The sequence below is a fragment of the Ostrinia furnacalis genome, unplaced genomic scaffold, assembly GCF_004193835.3.
Source record: "Ostrinia furnacalis isolate ACB-3 unplaced genomic scaffold, ASM419383v2 OfSCF1955, whole genome shotgun sequence".
Taxonomy (NCBI): domain Eukaryota; kingdom Metazoa; phylum Arthropoda; class Insecta; order Lepidoptera; family Crambidae; genus Ostrinia; species Ostrinia furnacalis.
The window spans coordinates 270,067-295,863 of NW_021132194.1; the positions used below are offsets into that span (position 1 = coordinate 270,067).

The 25,797-nt window shown below is 38.6% G+C and overlaps 3 protein-coding genes across 3 annotated transcripts; 2 read left to right on the forward strand and 1 right to left on the reverse strand.

Moving 5' to 3' along the window:
* The first annotated feature begins 12 nt into the window (after positions 1-12).
* Positions 13-2,265, forward strand: Sirt6 (sirtuin 6). The gene is made up of 6 exons (XM_028306470.1): positions 13-162; positions 241-368; positions 450-692; positions 936-1,109; positions 1,609-1,732; positions 1,844-2,265. The coding sequence occupies exons 1-6, from the start codon at positions 97-99 to the stop codon at positions 2,231-2,233; spliced, it is 1,125 nt and encodes a 374-aa protein (XP_028162271.1). The 5' UTR covers positions 13-96; the 3' UTR covers positions 2,234-2,265.
* On the reverse strand, positions 2,073-6,284 carry Dolk (Dolichol kinase). Its single transcript, XM_028306468.1, has 9 exons — positions 5,932-6,284; positions 5,565-5,815; positions 5,267-5,484; positions 4,924-5,112; positions 4,264-4,473; positions 3,936-4,010; positions 3,457-3,637; positions 2,809-2,886; positions 2,073-2,727 (listed from the first exon to the last, which is right to left on the reverse strand). The coding sequence occupies exons 1-9, from the start codon at positions 6,048-6,050 to the stop codon at positions 2,579-2,581; spliced, it is 1,470 nt and encodes a 489-aa protein (XP_028162269.1). The 5' UTR covers positions 6,051-6,284; the 3' UTR covers positions 2,073-2,578.
* Positions 6,285-8,185: 1,901 nt separating this feature from the next.
* On the forward strand, positions 8,186-25,031 carry Aldh (Aldehyde dehydrogenase). The gene is made up of 11 exons (XM_028306475.1): positions 8,186-8,384; positions 8,873-9,021; positions 11,766-11,862; positions 14,813-14,981; positions 16,086-16,234; positions 18,338-18,440; positions 18,931-19,107; positions 19,154-19,212; positions 21,138-21,302; positions 22,797-22,931; positions 24,245-25,031. Exons 1-11 carry the CDS (start codon positions 8,283-8,285, stop codon positions 24,413-24,415), a joined length of 1,476 nt encoding a protein of 491 aa, XP_028162276.1. The 5' UTR covers positions 8,186-8,282; the 3' UTR covers positions 24,416-25,031.
* Positions 25,032-25,797: the final 766 nt, after the last annotated feature.

A 25,797-nucleotide genomic window follows, 5' to 3' on the forward strand; every position in this document is an offset into this window, starting at 1 on the left:
GTTGTCAAAATATTGTAAACAATGGAGGTTGTTCTGAAATAATTTTCGCGAATCAATTTATTTCTCTGAATGTATGTATTGTATTTATGAATAAATATGTCTTGTAATTATGCAGAAGGTTTATCCCCATATGAACATAAAGGAATTCTTGGTGTTCCAGAGGTATTGGCGCTTAAAGATTGAGATAAAACAAGTTTGTAAGCTCGTCTATAATTTTAAAATTGTGTGTGATTATTTCAGAAATTTGACCCACCGGAAAAGTTTAACAAAAAATGTGAGCTTCTTGCCCAATTAATAAGCCAGTCTAAGCACGTAGTTGTTCACACAGGTGCTGGGATTAGCACATCAGCTGGAATTCCAGATTTCAGGTTAGTTAGTATGAATTATTATTCAAAAAAAGTTTAACTTAAATAAGAAGACACTAATGTGACTATACTATACATTTCCAGAGGTCCTAATGGTGTTTGGACCCTCGAGAAGCAGGGTAAAAAGCCTAGCACCAATGTGTCATTCGCAGATGCAAAACCAACCAAAACTCACATGATATTGAAGAAGCTTGTGGAGTGCAACAAGGTGCAGTATGTAGTGAGCCAAAATATAGATGGCCTGCACCTCAAGTCCGGCCTGTCTAGGAAGCATTTGGCAGAGCTGCATGGAAACATGTTTGTGGATGAATGCAATGTTTGCAAAAGGTATGTTGGATTTTTCTCTAGAACCTCTAGATTTCCTGAAACTATTTATTGCTTTTACTTTAAACACAATTGGGTTGCATTTCTTTTATGTCTCTAAAACTGGATGTTAAACAGCTAGATGGTTCATTCAAATGGCCAACCAGCTGTGGTCGGTGGTCAAATCCTGCTGAAAACAAAAATATTTGTTTACTTTCTATGAATAATTTCACAACAGCAATATAATTTTTTAAACAATAATTCCAGGCAATTTGTCCGCAACCGCCCTGTAGAGACAGTCGGCAAGAAATGCAGTGGTGTGCCGTGTGCGTCCTCGCATATAGGCGTGCGGCCATGCCGCGGCCGGCTCTACGACGGCGTTTTAGACTGGGAGCACAGCCTGCCTGAGAACGACTTGCTGATGGCTGAGTGGCATTCTAGGTATTTCAAACTAATTCTCGCTGAAAATTTGTGTCCAGTAGGCCTAACATGCGCGCCACCATAACTTTTATCGACGCCAAAATGTATGAGCGAAATCGATAAAATGACGTGATAACCGTTTATCGCGGCGCGCATCTTGGCTTACTAAAATGCTTTTTGATGATGGGATCTGAACAAAAGTCCTGTTTTATCATTACTACATATTATGTGATTAGAGAATACAATGTTTTAGTTTCAAAATTGCTCATATTTCAACTCATAAGATGCTGCATGTTTATTAATTATTTTTTGACAAACTAAATACTATCACTGCTATTAAGAACTAATTTAATTAGTCTAAACAAATAAAGATAATTTTGATTTTGATTAAGTAAGCTGTATGTATGCTTGTGTAAAAAGCATTTATATTTTTTGTAATATCTCCTGTTTTCTTCTGTAATTAAGAAAAACCATTTTTTTAAACTACTTTTCACTGTCATAAAATTCTTCTCATTTCCAGCATAGCAGACCTGAGTATATGCTTAGGGACTACACTTCAAATCATTCCAAGTGGCAACTTGCCTATAGAAACTGCAAAATTTGGGGGAAAACTAGTCATTTGTAATCTGCAGCCAACTAAACATGTAAGTTCAAAGTTTATCAAATCAGCCATTAATTTTATGTTAAATCTAAATAAAAAAAATGAGGAATAAGCTTAGATCACATCACATTAACTTAGTCTTTTTATATTTCAGGACAATAAAGCAGATTTAGTAATAAACTACTATGTAGATGACGTACTAGAAAAAGTGATGAATATTTTGAATCTCGACATTCCTACTTACAATGAAGAAGAAGACTTGAGCAAAATGGCGGAATCGTCAATCATTGACTGGACTATTGACAGAAAAGATGTTCTGGCATTGGAGAAAATATACAAAGCGAAATGCAAAGGGGTGAAAAAGAAAAGGAATTTGATCAAAAGAAATAATGCAGAATCAAGTACAAATGGTCATAATGATGAAGATGATAAATCAAAGATAATTAAGTTAGAAGTAACAGAAACAGCTGTTCCAGAAACTTGTGATATTAAGACTGAAAGTATTGAACAAAGTAATACAGAACAAAATGGAATTGTGAAATAAATAACTTTTTTTATATTCAGCCTCTTTATTAATATTAATAGTTTCTTAAATATAATAAATTCTTCTTTGGAATGCATAAAAATATCGTTTTAGTATAAAAATAGAAACATTTTAGTTATAATAAATAGTAACAATCTAATAATCTCAATATTACCATGTTTATGTACATAATATATCTCAAACATACTTTGCTTTCCTAAACATATTTGGAGTATCAAATGCTCCTAACAACTCGTTTTTCTGAATAGCAAGTCAGCAAAATGCCATTTATCCTCTGATTTTCTAAGATATGTCAAAATGTAATTTAAAACACCGTAGATACGAATTTACGGTGTTCAGATAACTTTAGTGGAGGAACGAAGTTGATTGAAAAGCAATCAGCATGACTAGAGGTAAAACTAAATTATCCACTTGGTTGGTCTTGGCTTCCACCAGTCCTGTGATACTCGCTGCAATACTAGTCCGTATTAGAGCATTTTTCGTATTCAGCAACTCTGTAATAGAGATAAATTTATAGTTTAGTTTATGTTACAATTCGTAAATTGTTTAAGAAAAGTATAAAATAAATTAGTTACCAAATATGATGAGCACATACACAGTAGCGATTTGTGATAGAATGTTGAACACTGTTCCCTCATAAGTTCTATTTCCACCTGAAAATATCAAATAACACAATCAAAACTTATGCCCAAGAAAATTTCATTTATGTTAAACTTTGCAGGACTACTTAGCTTTATACCAGTAGACCGCTAGGCTAGGTGTACTAGGGCTACCTAGGATGCGCGCCACGATAAGCTTTTATCAATTTTACGCGATAAACCCATACATCTGTCTAAAATCATCGATAAGATTTTATCGTGACGCGCATCCTAGCCCGGCTGGTCAAAATTAGGTTTGTAGGTACACAATCAACCTTGGGCATTTACCTTGTCAATACTATTGCTATATTTTGACAGGTGTAAGTCTAATTTTATCGTGGCGTTCATTCAGTCATGATTAACGCCACGATAAAATCGATCAAATCCCTCGATAAGGGTAAACCTAGGTGCAGACCACCGATTTTGTTAGGTTGGGCTATTGATCAGTATGAACATGTATGGAAGTGCTCCGACTTGGTATCAGGCGATTCTTCATAGAAATTGGAAATCGATAGTCGGTGGTCTGCGCCTAGGCTAAATCGTGGCGTGCATCTATAAACATAGCATTATGAATAAACTACTCACCCGACCACTTATTGAAGCCGTACTTGGATCCGAACCAGCTCGCAGCAGTGTCTCCCACCCCGATAGCCAGTACTCCGCTCAATAGCTCCAGTTCTGAATTCTTGTAGTGAGGCACGAGCGCTAGAGGACACGCTAGCCCCAGGTACAGATATATTGGGGTCATTGCGAAGCACCCGCTGTCCTGAAAAAGGTTAAAGTACCAGTTAGCAGTATCAGAGACGAAAATGCTATAGCAAGAACGATAGGGTATGGCGCAGTGATTTTCTTAGATTCACTAAGAAACTGACTGTGAAGCGTATATTGTATGTAGCTAGGAAATACAATCTAGATTAAAGAAAAGCAGCAGTACAGCAACAAACCGTCATTGTGAATATTCTTGTAGAAGCAGCATTTAGTTGTCCAGCAATGAAAATTTTAGGTTGAAGACAAGAAGATTAAGCATACTTATTTCTTAGATTGTACATAAAATAAATAATTACCTTTTCATCACTGTAGACAAGGAAAGCTGATTGAAGAGCTGATGATATTGGCTCAATGTTACTTTTTCTTAGTGCCTGGAAACAGAAAACAAACATTACATTTTTTTTTCTAAATAACTAAAGGTATGATTTCGTAGCCAACTCCACGTAGTAGCAGCAACTACTACGTTTCTATGGAAGTAAGTTCTTAGTAGTTTCCGTTGCTAGCGACGAATTTTACAAGCCAGATGTCTCGGCGATACGTCGCGTCGCCTGCTACTGCATGTAGCCGGCTTCAAACTTATACCTTATACTTGAGTGGTAAAGAATTCATCTCTAGTAAACTCACCTCAACCAATACCAGCAGTCCGAACCCGATTCCCGAAGCAAGCACCATCAGGTTCACGTCCACCAGTATCCCTGATAAGAACACGACTGACGCTAGAACGTGGAACGACTTGCGCGTCACCGTGCTCGCCTTCACAGCTAGTTGTGTGCGCATCGTGAGAACTGAGACAGCTATCACCACCAAAACCAGCCAGAAGGAGAAGATTTGGTACTGGAATGGAAAAATAGATGGATATTGTACAGCACGTAAAACAAGCAAAGAAAGACACAAAAGAACGGCACATTGTAAGCGGCATTATTGCTATGAAGAAATATCGTCCAGACAACCTAGAGGACAGTAAAAATGTGATTTAATTACTTAATTAATTTTTGAACAAAACAGACAACGTAATGCAGGTACCAAATCATAAGTTGGTAGGTATTGTCTTTCTTTAAACTTTCATGTTTTCACCTATAATTAAGTTTGCATTTAACAAGTGTCATTTTTTATAGTTACTTTTGTGAAGCCTCAATGTAACCTTGTTGGTGATCAAATAAATAAATAAATAAACTGTGATGAGCATGTTTCAGACTAACTTTTAGACTGCAGTGGTGTTCCAAGTGCCATAAAAAGTTTATGATTTATTATTAATTTTTGATGGAAAATGTAATGCCCACTTACCCTATCATTTTCTACAAAAATATAATGGAGTATATCTGTGATGCACGAGAGTCCTAGGAGCGATATTAACATGAGCAGGCCAAACGCTGCCCCTAAGCCAAGTATGTATGTCAAAGATTTCATGTTTCTTCTTTCGTCTTTGAGCAAAAACAGTGCTGTAACAATCAATCCCACGGTTGATAACACTGTCTGAAAATAGGTAAAAAATATTTACGCTAGAAAACAATTGCTCTTGAAAATTAGTAGGTGCATGATTGTAATAGAGCACAAATTATCAAACTTAATTAAACAATTGGGAGAAGAACGCTTTAAATTATAATGTATTTAAATAAGATTAACTTACATAAATAATGGTATAAACAAAGTCCATTTCCTCATCAGTCTCATCCAGCTCACATGTGAGTTTGGCTACTGCCATGACTGCAAACAGCATGATAGCTTGTGCCATGACCATCGCTTCCCCAATCGTAAACGTATTTTGGAAGGAGTTCAGAAACGTCCGTAAAAGCCAGCTGTACAGGAACACAGTTGGTACGGAGAATATTGTAGAAAATGTAAGATCTGAAAAGAATTAGTTTACGTTTGTTTGGTAAATTTTTATTGAAGGATATTTCTTTTAAAGTTTATAGTATTTTTCTTACCATGACCAAGAAATGTGTACATCAGTAAAACTGATACTAGACTAGTTGATACACAGCCTCCATATATTGGCTCTTGAAGAATCAAACTTGATATTGACAAAAAAACTGTGAACAGCAAGCAATAGAAGAGCAGACTGATCGAAGCAAATGCCACCAGTTTGTACAGCGGTGAAACATTATACTGCACTGTGTAAATCAGTAATATCATAGGTAGAAGGCAGCAGCACCATAGGCCATTGCTTTTTGACTGTCTGTAATACACAATTGAAATGAACATGAGGGCCATTGTTTTGTAAAATAAAATTATGGTTAAAAGCATTTTCAAATGATGTATGTGTTTTTTTGAGAAAAATAAATACTTCATTACCTTGTTTCAATTTCTGCTGCTTTTACATTTCTAGATACTTGAGCATCTATTGATCTGAAAAACTTATAAAAATTACTGTTCTCAATCCTGCTAACGAAATACTCAATAAATTCTTCCATTTTCCAATATAATCTTAGTAAGGCTTTCAATTTTAATAAAATGAAATAAATTAATTGGTGATGAGCTATGCTAGCCTTGAATTTTATATTTGTTGATTTTTACATCCGGTTGACAAAAGATTCAAAATAAGTCTTATTGCTTTCGAATAAAGTCTAGTATTAAAAAATACATAATTCCTTATCAACATTATCACCAAGCTCGGCCAGCTGGTCAGCGACTGACAAATGTCAATTAACAATACGATAGTGTAGTGCATACAAGCAGTCTATCGATAGTTCACCTTACTTTTTCTATAAAATACTATTTATTTCAATATTTGACATTTATTTTTTGTTAAAAATAGCAGTTTGAATTTTTATAGTGATAGAAAATCAGATAATGAGAAATAAATCTTTTAAAACACATATTTATATCTAGCTCAAAAAATTCCTACTTTAACCCTTGATGGATTAAAAAAAATGACCATTACTTAGGTCCGTCCGTGTATAAATAATATTGAAAATAAATAAAATTGAAAAGCTACAGGGGTGAGGGGTGTCATTAATCTCTCATGGTGTGCAGAATACCAGTGGCCGTAACGTGCTCTTGAGCAGGGATGTTATGAATCCGTAACCAAAACTATCAGATATCCGAAATTAAAATACATCCGTAACCATAACCGAAACCGATTCAAAAGTTTCGGATAGTTTTGCATAAAGTCGTTTTTTTTTTTTGTAATTTGTTACTTGTCTGGCATTCTCTGGCACCATCTAATATCCCCACCTGTTTTACCTTTATCATAGGTTTCGTTATAGTACATAAAGTGGCTATGTGGGTCGCACAGCATCTTACAATTTAAATTTTACATTTTTTAAATTCTAATATTCGTAAATGATTTCATATCCGTATCTGTAACCGAAACCGGTATAATATTAAATATTATTTTATCCGTAACGGTATCCATAAGCGAAACTTCATATCCTTAACATCCCTGGGTCCCGATTGCGCTAAATAATTTTCATCTACAACGCGATTACACGACGAACGCTTTGACAGCTAGTTCAAACGAAAATAAAACGCAACTGCTTTTTTGTGTAAAAGCTGAAAGAATGTTACTTTTTCTCAAACTCAAACGCCATCACGAACATTTAATTTTGCTGTTTTTTTTTTGTGAAAAAATAAGGTGTGCGGACTTTTATTGGAAAGTGATTAAATTCGTTGTTTCGTCTTTGTTTGCGTGTGAACTTTACCGCGATACCGAATTTTCACCTCAGCTGGAATGAAAAACGGAGCGTAACAGAGCCCCGATTACGGTAATTTTTAACGTCAACAATCCAGACACGCTTCTCGATTCTGCGATACGATTGGTCGTTCAACAGCTTACGTCAGCTGTTTAGACCAATCGTATCGCAGAATCAGAAACGCGTCTGGATTGTAGACGTTATAAAAGTTACCGTAATCGGGGCTCAGGTGAAGAAGCGCCAATGTATTGGAGACGTTATAAAATTAGGGCGCAGTCGGGGCACTGCTCTTGAGTACGTTTCGTTGACACAAATACAAATACAAATACAAAATCATTTATTGTGAATCATAGGTAAAATGGTGACATGTTACATTAGGTAGTATCACTATGTTCCGCTCAAAGAGCATACAATTTGTCAGACAACAATAAAATTTGGCAGTTACATAAACTAATTAGATTTATCGTCAAAGAATTCAGATATATTATAATAACATTTATTAATTAAATAAGTCAGTAAAGTTTTTTTAAATGAATTTAGATGTTCAATTAATCTAATGTCTTTTGGTAATTTATTTATAATCTTGGGTGCCATGCCTACAATATTCTTAGCAAAAATTCACAGCCAAAGCAAATTTTTGTTCATAATGTTGATTTGTATTGTTTTCATTTTTTGTAACCGATTTTTTAACGTAAATAAACATTACATTATATCGATAGGCCAGGTAGGGTAACAGCACTACAATAGTGGTTGTCAAGTTTGACGTGTGATGCTACTACGCATACATTGCTGGCGTCGGAACTATGGGATATAATCATCTATCTACCAATAGAAATCGGTCAAGTGTTACTTATGACGAATACAATTCAACGTCTAAATGTCAGAAGATATTAAAATGGCTCTAGTCTCAAAGATCGTAGCTAGTTCAGTTAGTGCTTTTTTTACCTCGCAGACGACCGGTATTCGTTCGTCTTTGTTGTTTAATTATTTGAGAAGCACATCAGCATTAAAATGTTACGAAACATTGTTAAAATTGTGCGACTGCAAAAAGCTAATTTCGCTACTGCTACAGCTCCAGCACCTCACACTAACCCTGAAATTTTGTACACAGGTGTAAGTACTTTGAATATTGATTCCAGCTTATTTTTAAAGAATTAACAGCCCTAATTTAACTGATCTAGTTTTATTCCGCTGCCGAACTCTATATAGAGGTTTTTTAAGTATAGTATACCCATAGTTTATAAGTTATACCTACTTTAAAAAGAAGTCAATTACGACCTTTTTAAACCGGCAGCTTAGAAGACCGGCAGAACCTCTTGACTCAACTCTAATAGGCGATAAACAAGTTTAGTAGATAATCTACAGAAACCGGTATGGCTTTCCTCTATATCACCTTAGACTTTATTTACTTACTAATTATTCCTAAGGAAGTAGAGGTAGTTTCGTGATTGTGGTATTACTAAAGCACTAGTTGTAAGTGTACATTAATAGGGGAGGGTTAGGAGATCAGATATGGACCAAGTACCAACCCTAGGGTAGTCTAGGAAACATACCAGATACTAATCACCACCTTAAACTTTTATCATCTTTTTCTCCTGCAGTTATTCATCAACAATGAATGGGTGAAGTCATCAGATGGCAAAACTTTCAAGACAGAGAACCCGGCTATAGGGGAAGTGATCGCAGACGTGCAGCAGGCTGGCAAGACTGACGTAGATATTGCAGTCAAAGCTGCCAATGATGCTTTTAAGTAAGTATTTATTCAGGGAATAAACTAAGCTCTACTAAGCACTAAAACAATCTCATTACCTATAACTAATTCCTTTACAGGTGAATATTGAATTATTTTTTGTCACCTATCCCATTGTCATTGGAGGAGGCCTTTGTTCAGTAGTGGATGTCCTGTGGCTGAACTGATGATGATGATTCCATAAATGGCCTCAAACATCCTTACATAATAAACATTTAATTTACCAAATTATGTAGTTAAAATATGAATGTTAACTATTTTTAAAATACTATTTCAATAAAATTTATAATTGATAAAACATATTAATCAAGTTATTGTTACATTGAATGTTAGTGACTAATAGAATACAGTAATTTTATTCAATATTCATTCATAACTCCTATGATACTCATTTGAATTGCATATTCTCGTTAACAATCCCACAAACAATGTCTTAAACACTTACAATTGTTTACACATAAGAAACATGTTAATTTACAGCTAAGCTAATGAATGGAAATTACCGTCTATATACAGGATGTTAGGTAAATGGGTATATGAGCCGGCACTAGCCCATGTTAACATGGTCATATAAATGGTATGGTGAAGTCAGAAAATTGGTATTTTCATTTTAATTATTTTAATTTTCATACAAATCGGATTTTATAAAATTTATTTTGTATGAAAATAAAAAAAAACAAATGATGATATCAAATTTCTGACTTCACCATACCATTAATATGACCATGTTAACATGGGCTAGTGTCAGCTCATATACCCATTTACCTAACACCCTGTATAGATACCTATACATATTATTAATGTGTCTTGATAAAATCATTAAATATCAATACTAATAATAAAACATGTTAAACTAAAATGTAGCTTGTTATATTTTTGTAAATGATTATAATGAATTTTATATCTTACATGAGGAAACTTACTTGATCTGGGGGCACGGTAGTGCCCCCGCCAAGTCGAGCGCGAAGCAAACACTGCCGTACCATCCTTTACTGGAACCATTTCGCCGCATTTTCAGGCCCCTATTTGAGAACCTCTGGATAAGTCCAGAACGCAGAAATTTTCGTCATCTAGTAAGCTATAATCACATACTTAAAATCCAAAATTTCAAGTCTGTAGGTCATTTAGTTCCGAAGTTATGCGAAAGCAAAGTTTCGCATTTACGACACTCACTCACTCACTCACTCACTGATGATCATCAAAATAGAACTAGTACTTCCCATCAACTCAGAGAGCTGAAATTTGGTACAGAGTTAGGGTTTAATGGCCACATAAAGGGAAAACTATAAGAACTAGGAAAATCGAAGATCTGGAGTAACACCACATTCATAATCAATACTACTCCGGCACCGTGGTGTTCGCCTGTATCGCTCACCGCTAGATGGCGCTAGCGGCGTCCAAGCGGTGTCCAGATTTTTTCCTTTCTAGAGCCCCCCGTCGATTAAGTTGATGTTGTGTAAATTTGCAGTTCGTTGATTTCGTTTATTATATTGTAAGGTTCGCTAAGGTTATGTTATTAAAACAATTCTGATTCGTTGTCCATTTTAAAGGTCGTTGAGTTTATTTGTGTTTAATATCGTAAAAAAATATCGATAAAACGACGACGTTAAATAATTTTGCCACTTTCTACAAAAAGAAGTGAAATCCCACTAAAAACATTCTGTAAAAAACTAGCCAAGTCTCGATGGAGCTGCTTGTTTATCTCTAAAAAGTAATGAAATCTAGACAAAGTCGTGCCAAGTCTATGGTTCCTTACTGCGATTTCTTTATTATTATAGTTAATGTTGTGTGACTTGGCCGTTGAACAATCTTTATTAAGATAATCATACATAAGTATTATTGAAATACGCAGCTTTATTAAACCTACAATTGAATGGTTATTGTTGAATCAACGTTTTCCAAGTGGCAATTTTCCATCGTCAATGGGTAGCGGTTCTGGCGACAGATTGGTGCAATGGTATCATGGAGCACCTGGTTTTGTACCCTTCAACGGCCAAGTCACACAACATTAACTATAATAATAAAGAAATCGCAGTAAGGAACCATAGACTTGGCACGACTTTGTCTAGATTTCATTACTTTTTAGAGATAAACAAGCAGCTCCATCGAGACTTGGCTAGTTTTTTACAGAATGTTTTTAGTGGGATTAAACTTTTCCCCCAGGTGTACTGAATTGTTTCTGTTTGTTACTAACTACTAAATTATCATCAATTTAAATTGAAAGCTGTATTTCTACAGTTTCCCTGATTAATTTAGTTTTTGTTTGAGCTCAGTGTCCAAGTCACTACTTGCAACCTTGGTTGGGGTTTTATTTTTGGCCTTTCGATCTGGCATCTTTCTATAACTGGCACAATAAATGATTGATTGATTGATCCTAGCTACTCAAATCAGGCTAGACTCAACGGGACTAAGCAGAGAACTCTAAAGACAAGGGCTGCCACAATAGATCAAACCTGGTCGAGCTGGCGCAAATGAAGGCCCAAAAACCAATAATAATAATAATACACAAATCAGTTCACATTTTTTTTATCGGGTGTGTCTCGTGATTTCGACATTTAAAGCTCGCGAAAAAAAGCTCCCTCAATACTCAATACTTAATTCTTTATTGCATTACGTATTCCGAATAATATGCTTTTACACTTCTCAATGACGCTGATTAGGGATTTAAAGTTGCATCCCTTCTCTGGTGAAAACTTTTCACTGTACATGAACACTTGGCCTGATTATTATAATTTGTTCATTAGGCTGGGATCACCGTGGAGGCGCATGGATGCATCGGAGCGCGGATACCTCCTCAACAGGTTGGCGGACCTCGTCGAGAGAGACAGGACTTACTTGGCGGTGAGTTTACTGTAATAGGCGTTCGTTCGTTTCAGCCAAATGACGTCCGCTGCTGGACAAAGGCCTCCCCCAAGGATTTCCATAGCGACTACTAGACCCCCCAATAGATGGACCGACGATCTGGTGGGCCACGGGAAGAGCCTGGATGCCTTGGGGTGGGGGGTAATACCCTCATTAACGAGTAATTAGGATCACCATAGACGTCGTAAAAATCGTTTTGCATCTTCACTCTTAGAGACTTCACTGAATTAAAGAGTCAAAAGGCAAGAAGAACTTAAATTGGCGACCGTCGCAATCTCGCTGAAAAAACGCTCTAAAATCATTGGTATGTGAAAAGGCTCTTATTTTCCTTGTTATTTATAACAAACCAGTTTATTTTACATACATCGGCTGTTAATTCAACTGTACGCTTATGTTATGTTAAGTCAAGGTTATTGTATGTAGGTACTTAACATTTAAATCACGCTTTTTTGTCGAAACGAAACATGTTTGTTTAATAATTATGCCCACACTAGCTAGCAAGTTTGCCAAGTTTACAAAGCTTTGTAATTGACGGTTTCAGCGTCTATGTCCATGATTCGATAAACGTTATCTGAAAATGATACTCGTTTACTTGACCGAACGGCATATTACCTACTTAATCTGATTGTATGACTATGACTTTCATTAATCTTATTAGTCAACTGTACAACATGGTATCAATCGCTAGGTTATCAGAATCACGACATGATGGCCGTGTTGCTTTGATAAAGGCTATAAATATCTGTAATACTACTGCTGTTTCTTTATCTAACTTCAAGACAAGACCGCAGGGTGTACGTTAATGTACACAACATTATGGCGTAAGTACACTATGCGGGAAATAGACCTAGACGGAGCGCGAGCCCGCACACCGAAGTATGGGCGACACACGGCGAAACCACAGCGAAACTAACCGAATTGCGTGTTTATACTATACGTATCAATTTCCTGCATAGTTTACTTGCGCCATCAAATGTGATATCTCGTTGAAATGCAGGACTTGATACACAAAACAAATATGCGCATGACTGAACTAAATTGCAGTAGCCTTGGAATCCTAAAGAGTATAAAATTAGCATTATCTAATAAAAATTACAAAAATACCCTCTGGACACGTGGTCCGACTGCTTTGTCCGACTAATCGGACCACGTGAACTTTTTTCTCCTGTTGGTTCGATTAAGGAGTCGGACTATCAAGACTTTCTGTTCTTAAGGTTACATGGTCCGACATTTAACCGCCCAACCTATTTGAAAGCAAGAAAGAAAGATACATTTATTATTTCCTTAACTCAACACTTTTTAATTGCATTTTCTTAATTGAAAAACTATAACAGACCTATTAGTCCTTTTAGTTCAAATCAAAGTTTAACTGAGTAGAACTTTCAGGAAAAAAAATCCATAGTTTTCATATTTTTTCTAGAAATTTGAAATAAACGGAATATAATATTTTCCTAAAAATTCAACTATAATAAATCTATTGAATATTTTTGATTGATTTTTTAGGCTAGTTTCCTAAAAAAAATTTTTTAGTCCGTCAATTTTAATATAAAAAAATATTGGACACGTATATATTTTTAATTGTCAATCAAACAAATAATTACAAAGAAGGACACGCAAAAATTCCCGCACAAAATGAAGTTTTGAACGAAAAACCGTTTGACCGACGTACCACGTACGGACGTCAGTGGTTAAGGGTTATACTTAGTGCGTTGAAGTTCCGCGCGAGGTCACAAAGTGCAGCACTTTTAAGCACTCACTGACGTCACGGGCCTTTTCTTTAGAACTTTGGCACACTCTATCTCTTTACATTTTCATTAGTTTTAAAAAGTGAAAAATAGGTGTCGAGTATTTTTTGATAAGCTAACTGACGGACTAATTAAAACTCTTGCTTTTTACCCAGGAAACATCCCTATTGAAAATGTGGAAAACAAATGAATACCTACATGACCTATCTATAATAATATAAACATTTCGGAAATGTTTATAAAAAATAATCCGTTTATTTCAACTTCCTTGAAAGATTACTTAAGAAAGTTGCCTTTACGGTGTTTTTTCCTGAAAGTTCAATTCAGTTGAACTTTGAATTGAACTAAAAGGAGGTCGTTTTACATTGACTGAAACAATCTTTAATTAAAATTATTTATACCTTTACATATTTGTATTAATTTACTCAAATCAATATTAATTTAAATTTATTATTATAAATTTATTTAACAGTGAACCTTTCCATGCCAAGCGTTCACGAGGAAGCTCTTGTTATTATTATGACAAAAGAGCATCGCATTGGTAGTTAATATGAAATTGTCACGAGAAATAGTTTCCATGGATCGATTTTGTTGCATACTACCCTTAATTTATTTCAAGTCCGATTAGTCGGACGAAGTGGAATTGCGATTTCTTGTAGTCCGATTAATCGAACCAACAGGAAAAAAAAATTTCACGTGGTCCGATTAGTCGGACAAAGCAGTCGGACCACATGTCCAGAGGGCAAAAATATACAGACAGATAACAGCCGAGACAATTGACAGCTAATAGGGTGAATTTATACTCAATACGTTTATTGCTTCCATAATAGTGATATTCTAGTCTTAGCGATAACTCCGCCAAAATAAAGACTGCTTTGAATTCAAACTTTTGCACGTTATTTCTGACAGTATTTTGTGCTGCATGAGGTGCTTATTATTAGAGACCTTTATCTACATACTTTTTTTTTAAAGATTATTAGCAATTTGTATTGCCCAAATTACTAATAGTCCCATTAGCCCCTCGTGTTAAGCTAAATAAGCTTGTGTTACGAGTGGGCCCACCACAATAGTCGAGCGGCGGTGGGATTCAAACCCGCGTTCCTCGGATCTCGAGTCGGCAACTCCGACCCCTTATTCTGATACTTGACTTGAAGCTCTTTTTAGAACTTAAACAATCTTTTCAGAGTTTAGAGACGTTCGACAACGGCAAGCCATACACGGCGGCGTATTACGGGGACGTGGCGGCCGTGATCAAGAACCTGCGCTACTACGCCGGCTGGGCCGACAAGAACCACGGCCACGTGCTGCCTGCCGACGGGAAGTACTTCACCTACACGCGCCACGAGCCCGTCGGTAAGGCCTCAGCCTCGAACTTAGCGGGCAGCGGGGCGGGAGCGGCGGCGGCGCGGGAGCGGGGCGGGCAACGCAGACCCATTCTCGAAACAAGCGGGCAGCTCGCGCGGCGCTTTAGCGGCGAAGTGTTGTGTTCGGGGTTGTGTTGTCGAGATAATTTGTTTTTATTCGCTAACGAAATGTCTGAACAACGGCGACAATTTTATTTCGATTCAAATTTATTCCTAACGCGCGATTTATTGTGGGCAAAAGAAGGAGTGCGCTGCCCGCTCGTTGCCCGCTCCGGCGCCGCTGCTGCGCCGCTGTTTTCGAGAACCGGTCTATTTGATTTTACGCATAAGATCCTGCCGCTCCCGCGCCGCCGCCGCCGCCGCCCCGCTGCCCGCTATGTTCGAGGCTGAGGCCTAATGCACCGTGACACACAGCGTTAGGGTCTAGAGTCGCTCGGCAACAAGCTCACTACGTCACTGGGCCACAAGAACCACGGCCACGTGCTGCCCGCCGACGGGAAGTACTTCACCTACACGCGCCACGAGCCCGTCGGTAATGCACCGTGACACACAGCGTTAGGTCCTTTTCACACGTCCCGGTTGCCGGCTATCCGGTGCCGGGTACCCGGTGGTGGAGTGTATGGGCATGCCGGATTAATTACGCCGGAACATGTGAAAGCTACGTACCATGCCCATACACTTCACCACCGGATACCCGGCAACCGGGACGTGTGAAAAGGACCTTAGGGTCTAGAGTCGTTTGGCAACAACCATACACGGCTACTTACTATGGCGGACGTGGCGGAAGTGATAGAGAACCTAAGATATTAATATTTCGCCGTTTGTATGATAGATATTACAGGTGCATTTTTACACACTATAGTCGTGAAATTGTAAGTAGGTATTGTGTTGTGGTTTGTGGTGGTAGATTTAAAAGTCGACAGATTTTCAAGTCTTCGTCAAATGTGAATTTGATTACTTATTTTGTTATTTTCCTCAAATACTTTATAACGACCTATGAGGAAGTTCATATTTTAACAACCAAAATATACCTAAACCTCATAGTTCGATACCTACATGTTGTGAATTCTCATGTAATTTTTTTCGTCGTCAGGTGTATGCGGACAGATCATCCCATGGAACTTCCCTCTTTTAATGGCTGCTTGGAAACTCGGCCCGGCGCTGGCCACCGGCAACTGCGTCGTCATGAAGCCCGCGGAGCAGACGCCGCTCACCGCGCTCTATCTAGCTCAGCTGGTTAAGGTACGATCCGGACAAAAGACTTCATCATCAGGTCATCTAGACCCCATTGCAGGAGGACTGCCCTCTGCTAATTAATGGCGGCTTGGTCCGGCGCTGACCACCCTCTGCGTCGTCATGAAGGCCTCTACCTCGCGTAGCTTGATTTATATCAACACTAGCTTTCCGCCCGCGGCTTCGCCCGCGTGGAATTTTGTCTGTCACAGAAAAACTTTATCGCGCGCGTCCCTGTTTTAAAAACCGAGATAAAAACTATCCTATGTCCTTTCCCGGGACTCAAACAATATCTATGCCAAATTTCATCAAAATCGGTTCAGTGGTTTAGGCGTGAAAGCGAGACAGACAAACAGACAGACAGAGTTACTTTCGCATTATAGATGCGCCATTATATCAACTATCGTCATCGATAAGCTCGTACATTTGTCATCTAAAATCGACGATATGATTTTATCGTGACGCGCTTCTTCGACCGGCTGGACACACAAAACACCATTGATCATCAGGTCATCTAGTCTCCACTGCTAGAGAATGACCCTTTCTAATTAACTAGAGGTAAATGGAGGGTTCATCCCATGGAACTTCCCTCTCTTGATGGTGGCGTGGAAGCTGGGTCCGGCGCTGGCCACCGGCAACTGCGTCGTCATGAAGCCCGCGGAACAGACGCCGCTCACCGCGCTCTATCTCGCGCAGCTCTTCAAGGTACGATCAGCTTATCGAGGCATTTTTTATCGATATCGATAAGCTCATAAATTTGTCATATAAAGTAGACGAAATTATTTTATCGTGACGCGCTTCCTGGGGCGGCTGGACACAAAACATCAATCATCAGTCTCGACTTCTGTAGAATGACCCTTACTAATTAACTAGAGATAAATGGAGGGATCATCCCATGGAACTTCCCTCTCCTGATGGCAGCATGGAAACTTGGTCCGGCGCTGACCACCGGCAACTGCGTCGTCATGAAGCCCGCGGAACAGACGCCGCTCACCGCGCTCTATCTCGCGCAGCTCGTCAAGGTACGATCAGCTTATCATTTTTTATCGATATCGATAAGCTCATACATTTGTCATATAAAGTAGACGAGATGATTTTATCGTGACGCGCTTCCTGGGGCGGCTGGACACAAAACATCATTAATCATCAGTCTCGACTTCTGTAGAATGACCCTTACTGATGATCTAAAGATAAATTGAAGGGTTTGGAATCCCATGGAACTTCCCTCTCTCTCTTGATGGCTGACCACCGGCAACTGCGTCGTCATGAAGCCCGCCAAGCAGACGCCGCTCACTGCGCTCTATCTCGCACAGCTTGTCAAGGTATGATCTAGACCAGTGGTTTCCAAAGTTGTCTGGGCTACGACTCATCTAATACACATTCCCAAATTCGGGAGTTTCGGGACCCACCTATAGGAAATTTCGCCCGCTGCCCAGTGGTTGGATTGGTAGGGTGGTGTGTCGTCGTTCTACTGGCAGGGCCCACTCAATGTTCGCTCGCGACCCACCACTGGGTCACGACCCATAGTTTGGGAAGCCGTGATCTAGACGCACAAAACTCCATTCGTCATCGTCTAGTCTCCATATCAGGCGCTGGCATCGGCAACTGCGTCGCTCACCGCGCTCTATCTCGCGCAGCTCGTCAAGGTACGATCAGCTGATCTTCATTTCGATTTCCTCCTAACATAGGAGGATTGATGCTGTTCATTAATTTCGGTGCGGATCCAATCACAGTTTAACTTCCCCCGCGGGACAAAGTTGACCTTAACTAGCCCTTTACAGTCCACTGCTGAGGCTCATAGCCTCCTCCACTATAGTGGAGGGTTTACCATAATCTCCACGCTTGGCAGGCGGGTTGGAGATCGCAGTTTAAAAGATTGATGTTTTTCAGAGAGCGCTGCTGCCCGTTCTCTGTTTAATGTGTAGTCCGTAAGTCGCCTCTTACGACACCCGCGGGAAAAGTAGGGGTTGGTACAAATGTATTCTACTCTGTTGTCACCACACGGCTTGTATGGTACGGTCAAGCTGTAGATCTTGGCTACTCAGGAGTTGCAGCGGGCGGAATAAGAGGGAATAGTCCCAAAGATATACTGACATACTGTTACCTTTCCAGGAGGCTGGATTTCCCCCGGGCGTGGTCAACATGCTGCCGGGCTTCGGCGACGCGGGCGCCGCGCTCGTCGACCACCCCGACGTCAATAAGATCGCCTTCACTGGTAAATATGAGAACGTTTCAGTGTGGTTTCAGTTATTTGAGTACCTGACACACCCTGCGTCCCTCACGCTGGAATCTCGCTTTTCTTGACGAAAAAATATATCCGCTGTTCGCATAAAAAAAGCTGAGCATTTGAAATTGACACTATAACAAACAAACTTAAAAGTTAACCGATAACAGTAAAGATACCTAGCAATAATAATAATAGCAGTACCTAGATCTTAAGGTCTATGAATAGTATACAATGTCTATGTAGATACATGCCTGGTGAATAGGTATGATGGATGACCCCTTAATAATAGAAACAATGGTTAAATAAATAATTGTTGTTGTCGGTAGTATAAAAACTTCCCGAGATATCACCCTTAGAAAATCACGTAAATGGATCTGTCATCATAATACTATTAATAATAAATAAATTATTTATTTTTGTCCCATACAAAACAAGCTTACTACTTATTAAGTAGCTGATGAATTTTGTTGGTATTCAGGTTCCACCGAGGTAGGCAAGCTGATCCAGCGCGGCGCGGCAGACTCCATCAAGCGCATAACTCTGGAGTTGGGCGGCAAGTCGCCCAACATCATCTTCGGCGACGTCGACCTGCCCAAGGCGGTCGAGGCTGCTCATATGGCTCTGTTTTATAATATGGGCCAGTGCTGCTGCGCTGGTGAGGATTAACATTTAAAAGATATTAGTATTTAAAACGTGTATAGCTCGTTTCATCCACGAAGACGCGCCCCACCATTCTTCCGCTAATGTTAGAGTGTTATCAGTATGTGCACAAAATTATCCATGAGTGCATACGCACAAATAATGACGCTCGGATTGCTTGATTGATCAAACTCTGACCAAAAATTGGTGGGGCACGTCTTCGTGGATGAAACGATCTGTAAATTATTTTGTGTCTGATTTACAGGTTATTAGCAGTCATAAGATTAGTTTTGTTGATCAGTGACCACAAAAATTACTAAATTACGCTGGGACTGACTGAAATCCTGAGATTGACATAACTGTCGATGCCAGTCCAGTGTTGTTACTGCTAGCTTTAACTTAAGAGCGTTGTCACATTTTTCATGCAGAAATCCAGAATTTGGCAGATTTCGAAATGATTTTAGTCATATAATTTATTGTTATAGCTTCTTTTGACTTATATCATCGTAATTATCATACGTTTTTACGGAATGTCTATTGACAAAATCTCGTTCAAATTGGATTTTTGCCTACGAAAACAGCGAATTTCGAAAGCCCGATTTCCAGGTAACTCGCGATGGCACAACTTTGAACCAATATTACAACAAATTTATTTCCAAGTAAGAAGATAGAATGTATTCATTAGAATAAGCATACCCTGAAGAAGAAAGTGTATTGAGAAAATTTTGATGTTTAATTCATTAAAATGCATTTTTATCATGTCTAAGATAGTCAAAATTCGAGAAAATTACTGCAAGAAAACAGGTCACATCTCATAATCTAAAAGTCATTTGGCAACATAAACTACTTTATACTTAAGAAGAAACATAGTACTATTATTGTGTGAAAAAGAAAAAATATCTATCTTCAATCTTCAAATGAAAAATTAATTTGAAAATACTATAAAATCGGGTGCATCAAATGGCATAAATCAGTCGTGCTTTGGCACTCGTAGACGCCGGGTCTATGTCAGTTGACTGCCCACTGACGTATATGCGTCACGCGTGATTTTTTCGTAAATTGTAGTATGATTGAGTACTTTTGATCCGCAAGTATTTTTAATTTATTTGTTTAGGTAGAGTGCAGCTATTGTTGTCCGTGTAAAATAAATACGGAATTGTTCAGAAACCATGGGAAAGTAGAAATAAATCGTAACTAAAGAGTAAATAACGAAATAGTAAATGAGAGCGACTCATTTTGTTTTTTTGCTTTAAATTGCCAATTCATTATGACACCCCATAGAAAATCAATTTGATACAGAAACTGCGATTACTGTAGAACGATAATACAAAGAAATTTACAATAATTTAGTTACGTATCGCATTTTATGAAACAAAAACACATGAAAAAGCTAGGGTGGCAAACAGGTTTTTGTATGAAAGGTAAAAAAGGACTATTTTTAAAATATCTAAATATTTGGTAATAAGTAGGATTATAGCTATAATTCTTCGTTATCTTAAAGATTAATATTCATCCTTCAAAATTGTGTGTGTGTTTTTTTTGTGTGATGATTTATAAATATAAAACTTTTGAACTGTTTCAAAGCACACTTTTTTTTTTCAAAATGTACATTTTTTTTGAGAAATACTCATCAACATCTTTCCTCGGGATATCGACGTCGAAACCTAATATAAAGTCTTCGGATTTTATTGGGGTGATCATTAGTATGAGGACACCTAAAGTCCGGTCGCCGAGAACGTAGAATTTCGTCCAATGACATCCTTACTCGCTTGCACTCTCACTGCGACCATCCGTCGCACAGTCGCGACAGCAATAATAATTACGTGCGAGCGATAAGGATGGGTAGCTTGGGGTCATTGGACAGAATTCTACGTGCTTTCGTCGTGTTTTCAACATTGATATCTTTTTTATTCGCTTTTTCGTTGAACCATAAACATCTCATAAAATCATCTGGTCATGGGAAGTGATGATCAAGCCGAAGGTGGAATTTTCACCCACAGAAACTGGCTAATTTATCTCCCGTAATAACATCATTCATTTTGTCAGATCGATAGCGAGCAGCAAACTAAAATCTTAAGCCTAATCGAGAGCGGCAAGAAGCAAGGCGCGGCCCTGGCCGCAGGCGGCTCCCGCGCGGGCGACCGCGGATACTTCGTGCAGCCTACTGTCTTCGCCAACGTGAAGGACGACATGGATATCGCTAAGACTGAGGTACACCGCATAGATATATGTATACCTACGAGCAAAAGTATGGAATCAAACAAAACACAAAAGGGTGTTTTGTTCCCAACGATCTGAAGAACTCAATGACTATCTATGCATCTATGGTATCAAGCTAAAGTTTGAAATGTAACCTTTAAACTGGTACCATTTTTAATTTAATTTTCATAGTCGTTTAGCTACAAAGATTACTCAAAACGAATGGGGTGATTCCTTACTTTTGCTCGCGAGTGTAGTTCCAAAATACTGAACTGTCCTATCCATGACATTGACAGTGGGGCGCCACCGTAAATACCGGATCGCTGATTCTGATTTTTGCCATGTTGGAAACCATATAGTTGAACGATGGTAGCGCCCCCCTGTCATTGAAAGAAAGAAAGAAAGAAACATTTATTGCCATGGACATCACAAAAGACAAAAGAGGTAAAAAAAAATGCAAATAAGACAGAGGTGACATAAAACATACAATGAGTGAGCAAGTAAACTAAGCAGTGCCACCCTGTCGCACAGCGATGCCCATCGCAATGGGACCCCACTCAGCATATGCCGTGGCCCCCGGTGAGGGAAGCCACGACGCTGGTTTTCAGTGTGCCCCATTTCATTGAGTTTGGTGGGACAGTTCAGCGTGGGTCATCTATAGAAGACATTCACGTCACTGAACCACTCATTAACAAACAGATCACAGAAGGACACATTGTTATTAGAAGGTTTATGAAACGTCACATGTTGACATGAACGGCACTCATGATATTAAACAATTATTGTGCTTGTCGTAGTCTCGATTTTAGATGACAATTTCATTATAGACTGCTTAATACACCAGGTAGGTGTGTACCATCCTAGATTGCATCCATGAGATAAAGGTTCCTATTCTTTAGTTCTTTGCATTTACAAACAAATTATATGAAAATGTGACGGTCGCTTACTATGGGCCTCATAAGAAGGCTCAAGGTCACCCAAAGGGCGATGGAGCGGGCCATGCTTGGAGTTTCCCTGCGTGATCGAATCAGAAATGAGGAGATCCGCAGGAGAACCAAAGTGACCGACATAGCTCGCAGAATTGTTAAAACCAAGTGGCAGTGGGCGGGGCACATAGCTCGTAGAGACGATGGCCGTTGGGGCAGAAAAGTTTTCGAGTGGCGACCACGGGCTGGAAGACGTAACGTGGGCAGGCCTCCTACTAGGTGGAGCGACGATCTCGTAAAGGTCGCGGGAAGAGCCTGGATGCGGGCAGCGCAGGACCGTGCATTGTGGAAAACCTTGGAGGAGGCCTTTGTCCAGCAGTGGACGTCATTTGGCTGAAACGAACGAACGAACGTGACGTCATAGCCTCCTATTGCCACACGAGGAACTTGAGAACTGCCTTTTACAAAAATTCCAAAAAGTAGGTATGTCAGTTGACTAATATGATGTCTAATTTTAAGTAAGTATATCATTCAAACTAAGAATTACAACTTGGCTACATCCCATGCATGCTCATTGCAGATCTTCGGCCCCGTGCAGCAGATCCTGAAGTTTTCCTCCATCGAGGAGGTAGTGCAGCGCGCCAACCGCTCGGAGTATGGGCTAGCAGCCGCCATCTTTAGCAAAGACCTCGACCGCGTCAACTACCTCACGCAGGTTAGTTATAGATCGGTTCATCCACGAAGACGCGCCCCACTATTCTTCCGTTAATTTTTGAGTGTTATTGGTACACGCTACATTATCCATGAGTGCACACACACTACAATAATGACGCTCGGATCAAACTCCTCGCCCTTGACCACAAATTGGTGGGGCACGTTATCGTGGATAAAACGATTTATAGTTTACAGACAGCAGATAAGTTGCAGACTGTCATCTTCGTTGTAATAAGTGCGAATTAAAAACGTGTAGTCTAAAATATAAAGAGGTAGGCGGGGCTTCCGTATTTGTTTCTAATGAGGGCGGTATTTATTTGCGCGGTGTTTTGTTACGTTGCTCTTTGAAACGATGTCCGTATTTTAGAATCTAAAGGATAGTGCCAGGGTCTGGACCAAGTGCTGCCCAGAATCAACCCATAGTGCATTTTGTTTCTCAGACCAATACTAATGTGTAAACCGAAGCGCACTGCAATCTATCCCTGGAGTTAAGAGAAAAAAAGAGTTTTGTTTTGAAATATTTTCATACAAAATATCATCGATGTATACGTACTACGCATAAGATTTCGTGTTTTTGGCATTAAATAACACACGTTATGTTGAACTTAACCATACTGCATCCGTACACCTTACTTTAGTGCGACTTAGACATTCTTTATAAGCGATCTAGCGCTGTTGCAATAGTTTGGTTACTTGACAGAAATCATTACTTTCAAAATGAATCAAGAAGTTTTAGTTCTCTATCCTTGCGAAAAATCAATTTATTGGTGTATTACAATCGATTATTGAAGTTATTGTAAGCTAAAACTTCTTGCTCTATTTTGGAAATAATTAAATTCGGTCAACTAACCAAACTACTGCAACAGCCCTTGATCGCTTATAAATAATGTAGAAGTCGTACTTAAGTAAGGTGTACGGATGTAGTATGGTTAAGTTCAATATAACGAGTGTTATTTAATGCCAAAATCGCGAAATCTTATGCATAGTAGGTATACCTACATCGATGATATTTTGCATGTAAATAATTCCAAACAAAACTCTTTTTTTCTCTTAACTCCAGGGATAGATTTCAGTGCGCTCCGGTTTACAAATTAGTATTGGCCTGAGGAACAAAACGCACTATAGTTTCATTCTGGGCAGCACTTGGTCCAACTTCCATACATGGATTGGCACTGTCCTTTAGGGAAACGACACTGATCCAGTTTGAAAACTTGACCGCGCATTTTAATTTTATTTTTGATCGCTTGATTTTCTGTTTACACTTTTTCGTGTGTGTGCTAAGTGAATATTCATATTAATCTTTCAATTCCGCAGGCAATCCGGGCGGGTACAATCTGGGTGAACGACTACAACGTATTCGCGAACCAAGTGCCATTCGGCGGCTACAAGCAGTCAGGTATCGGCCGCGAGAATGGACCATACGGGCTGGCCAACTACACAGAAGTCAAGGCCGTCGTGGTCAAACTTACTGACAAGAACTCATAAGCGGGACAACAGAATTTTAGCTTTTGATTGTACAGACGCCAGCACATCAGTATAAACTTTGGGGGTCTCATATAGTCATAATAGGATTGATTTGCAAGAAAAATGTGCGATCTGTCCTTTTTGTTTGAAAATTATACTTATTATATTAGTACTCCATATGATACCATAATGTTTTAAACTATTATGTTGCATTTTTTACTATAAAATTATCACTTCACGGGATTTATTGCAACAATATCTATTTTAACGCCCGCGACCATGACTCGTGCAACCGAGCCGAAACGTCGGGAGGGTAAATATTATTTACCGTTAAAATAGATATTGTTGCAATAAATCCCGTGAAGTGATAATTTTATACCATAATGTGCCTTTAGCATGATGTGCAGTCGTCTATACATAATTGAAGATCGACCTACCGCGACACTTTTTAGGATTACGAATTACGATCGATGTGGCTATAGTTATTAGATAGCGTGCTACTTTGAAGCCCGTTGTCATCTGACGCCTATTTCTATATCCTAGGGCTGGCACTAAGCTACTTATACAAAACACTTAACTCAAGTTAACTAACTAATTAACTCACTTAACTTTTCGTTCCGATATAATTAGGTAACGTAGTAAGCAATAGATAAGTGTAACACATTTTGAACTGCCAAACTTGAGATTATTTTTGGCTCGCAAACTCGACCAATAGAAACAACCTGTATGCACAGCACAAATGCTATTTTTATTCACTAGAATTAAAAATAGATAGTATAATATAGCCGGTAAGTCTGCACTGTGCCATTTTATCTTCATGCAGCTATTCTATAGGTACCTAAGGAAGGCCCGGCTTCCACCAACGCGGAACGGAGCGGAAATGTTTTGAATAACCATTCAGATTTCATTCTGTTCTGACAATTTAATTCAATCTGACTGAACGAAATCTGATTGGTTATTCTAAATAATTCTCTGATCCGCTCCGCTTTGGTGGAAACCAGGCTTTATGGACGTGAAATACTCAAATTAAAAAAATATGCAGAGATCGCCTCGAGTAAAGGTGACTCAACTAAGATGTCAATGTAATTGGCATTTTTGGCAATATTATTATGGCTATGATAGCTATCCAAATAAATTTTCGTCATAAAATGAATAAAAAAAAATCGCTAGATATTATTATTTTCTGATTGATTTGATCAATAGAAATATACATTACTTGTGATGATACTCTTTATTTTAGTTTATTTTAAAGTCAAAATATTTTAATATTAAAATGTCTTCCAATAATAATAAGCAATAGTACTGAATATTTACAGCCATAATTATGCATTTTCATTTGTAACATTCTGGTGCCTTTATAATCTACATTTTATGTTCACTAGTTTTAAGAATACATATTTGTG

Bases quoted from the DNA above. Each gene is read 5' to 3' on its own strand.
- Sirt6 (XM_028306470.1), top strand. From the start codon at position 97: ATGTCTTGTAATTATGCAGAAGGTTTATCCCCATATGAACATAAAGGA. The intron at 693-935 runs GTATGTTGGATT...CAATAATTCCAG, and splicing joins GAATGCAATGTTTGCAAAAG to GCAATTTGTCCGCAACCGCC. The intron at 1,110-1,608 runs GTATTTCAAACT...TCTCATTTCCAG, and splicing joins ATGGCTGAGTGGCATTCTAG to CATAGCAGACCTGAGTATAT.
- Dolk (XM_028306468.1), bottom strand. From the start codon at position 6,050: ATGGAAGAATTTATTGAGTATTTCGTTAGCAGGATTGAGAACAGTAAT. The intron at 5,485-5,564 runs GTAAGAAAAATA...AATTCTTTTCAG, and splicing joins GTACACATTTCTTGGTCATG to ATCTTACATTTTCTACAATA. The intron at 4,011-4,263 runs GTGAGTTTACTA...TTCTGTTTCCAG, and splicing joins GACTGCTGGTATTGGTTGAG to GCACTAAGAAAAAGTAACAT.
- Aldh (XM_028306475.1), top strand. From the start codon at position 8,283: ATGTTACGAAACATTGTTAAAATTGTGCGACTGCAAAAAGCTAATTTC. The intron at 9,022-11,765 runs GTAAGTATTTAT...TTTGTTCATTAG, and splicing joins GCTGCCAATGATGCTTTTAA to GCTGGGATCACCGTGGAGGC. The intron at 18,441-18,930 runs GTAAATATGAGA...GTTGGTATTCAG, and splicing joins CAATAAGATCGCCTTCACTG to GTTCCACCGAGGTAGGCAAG.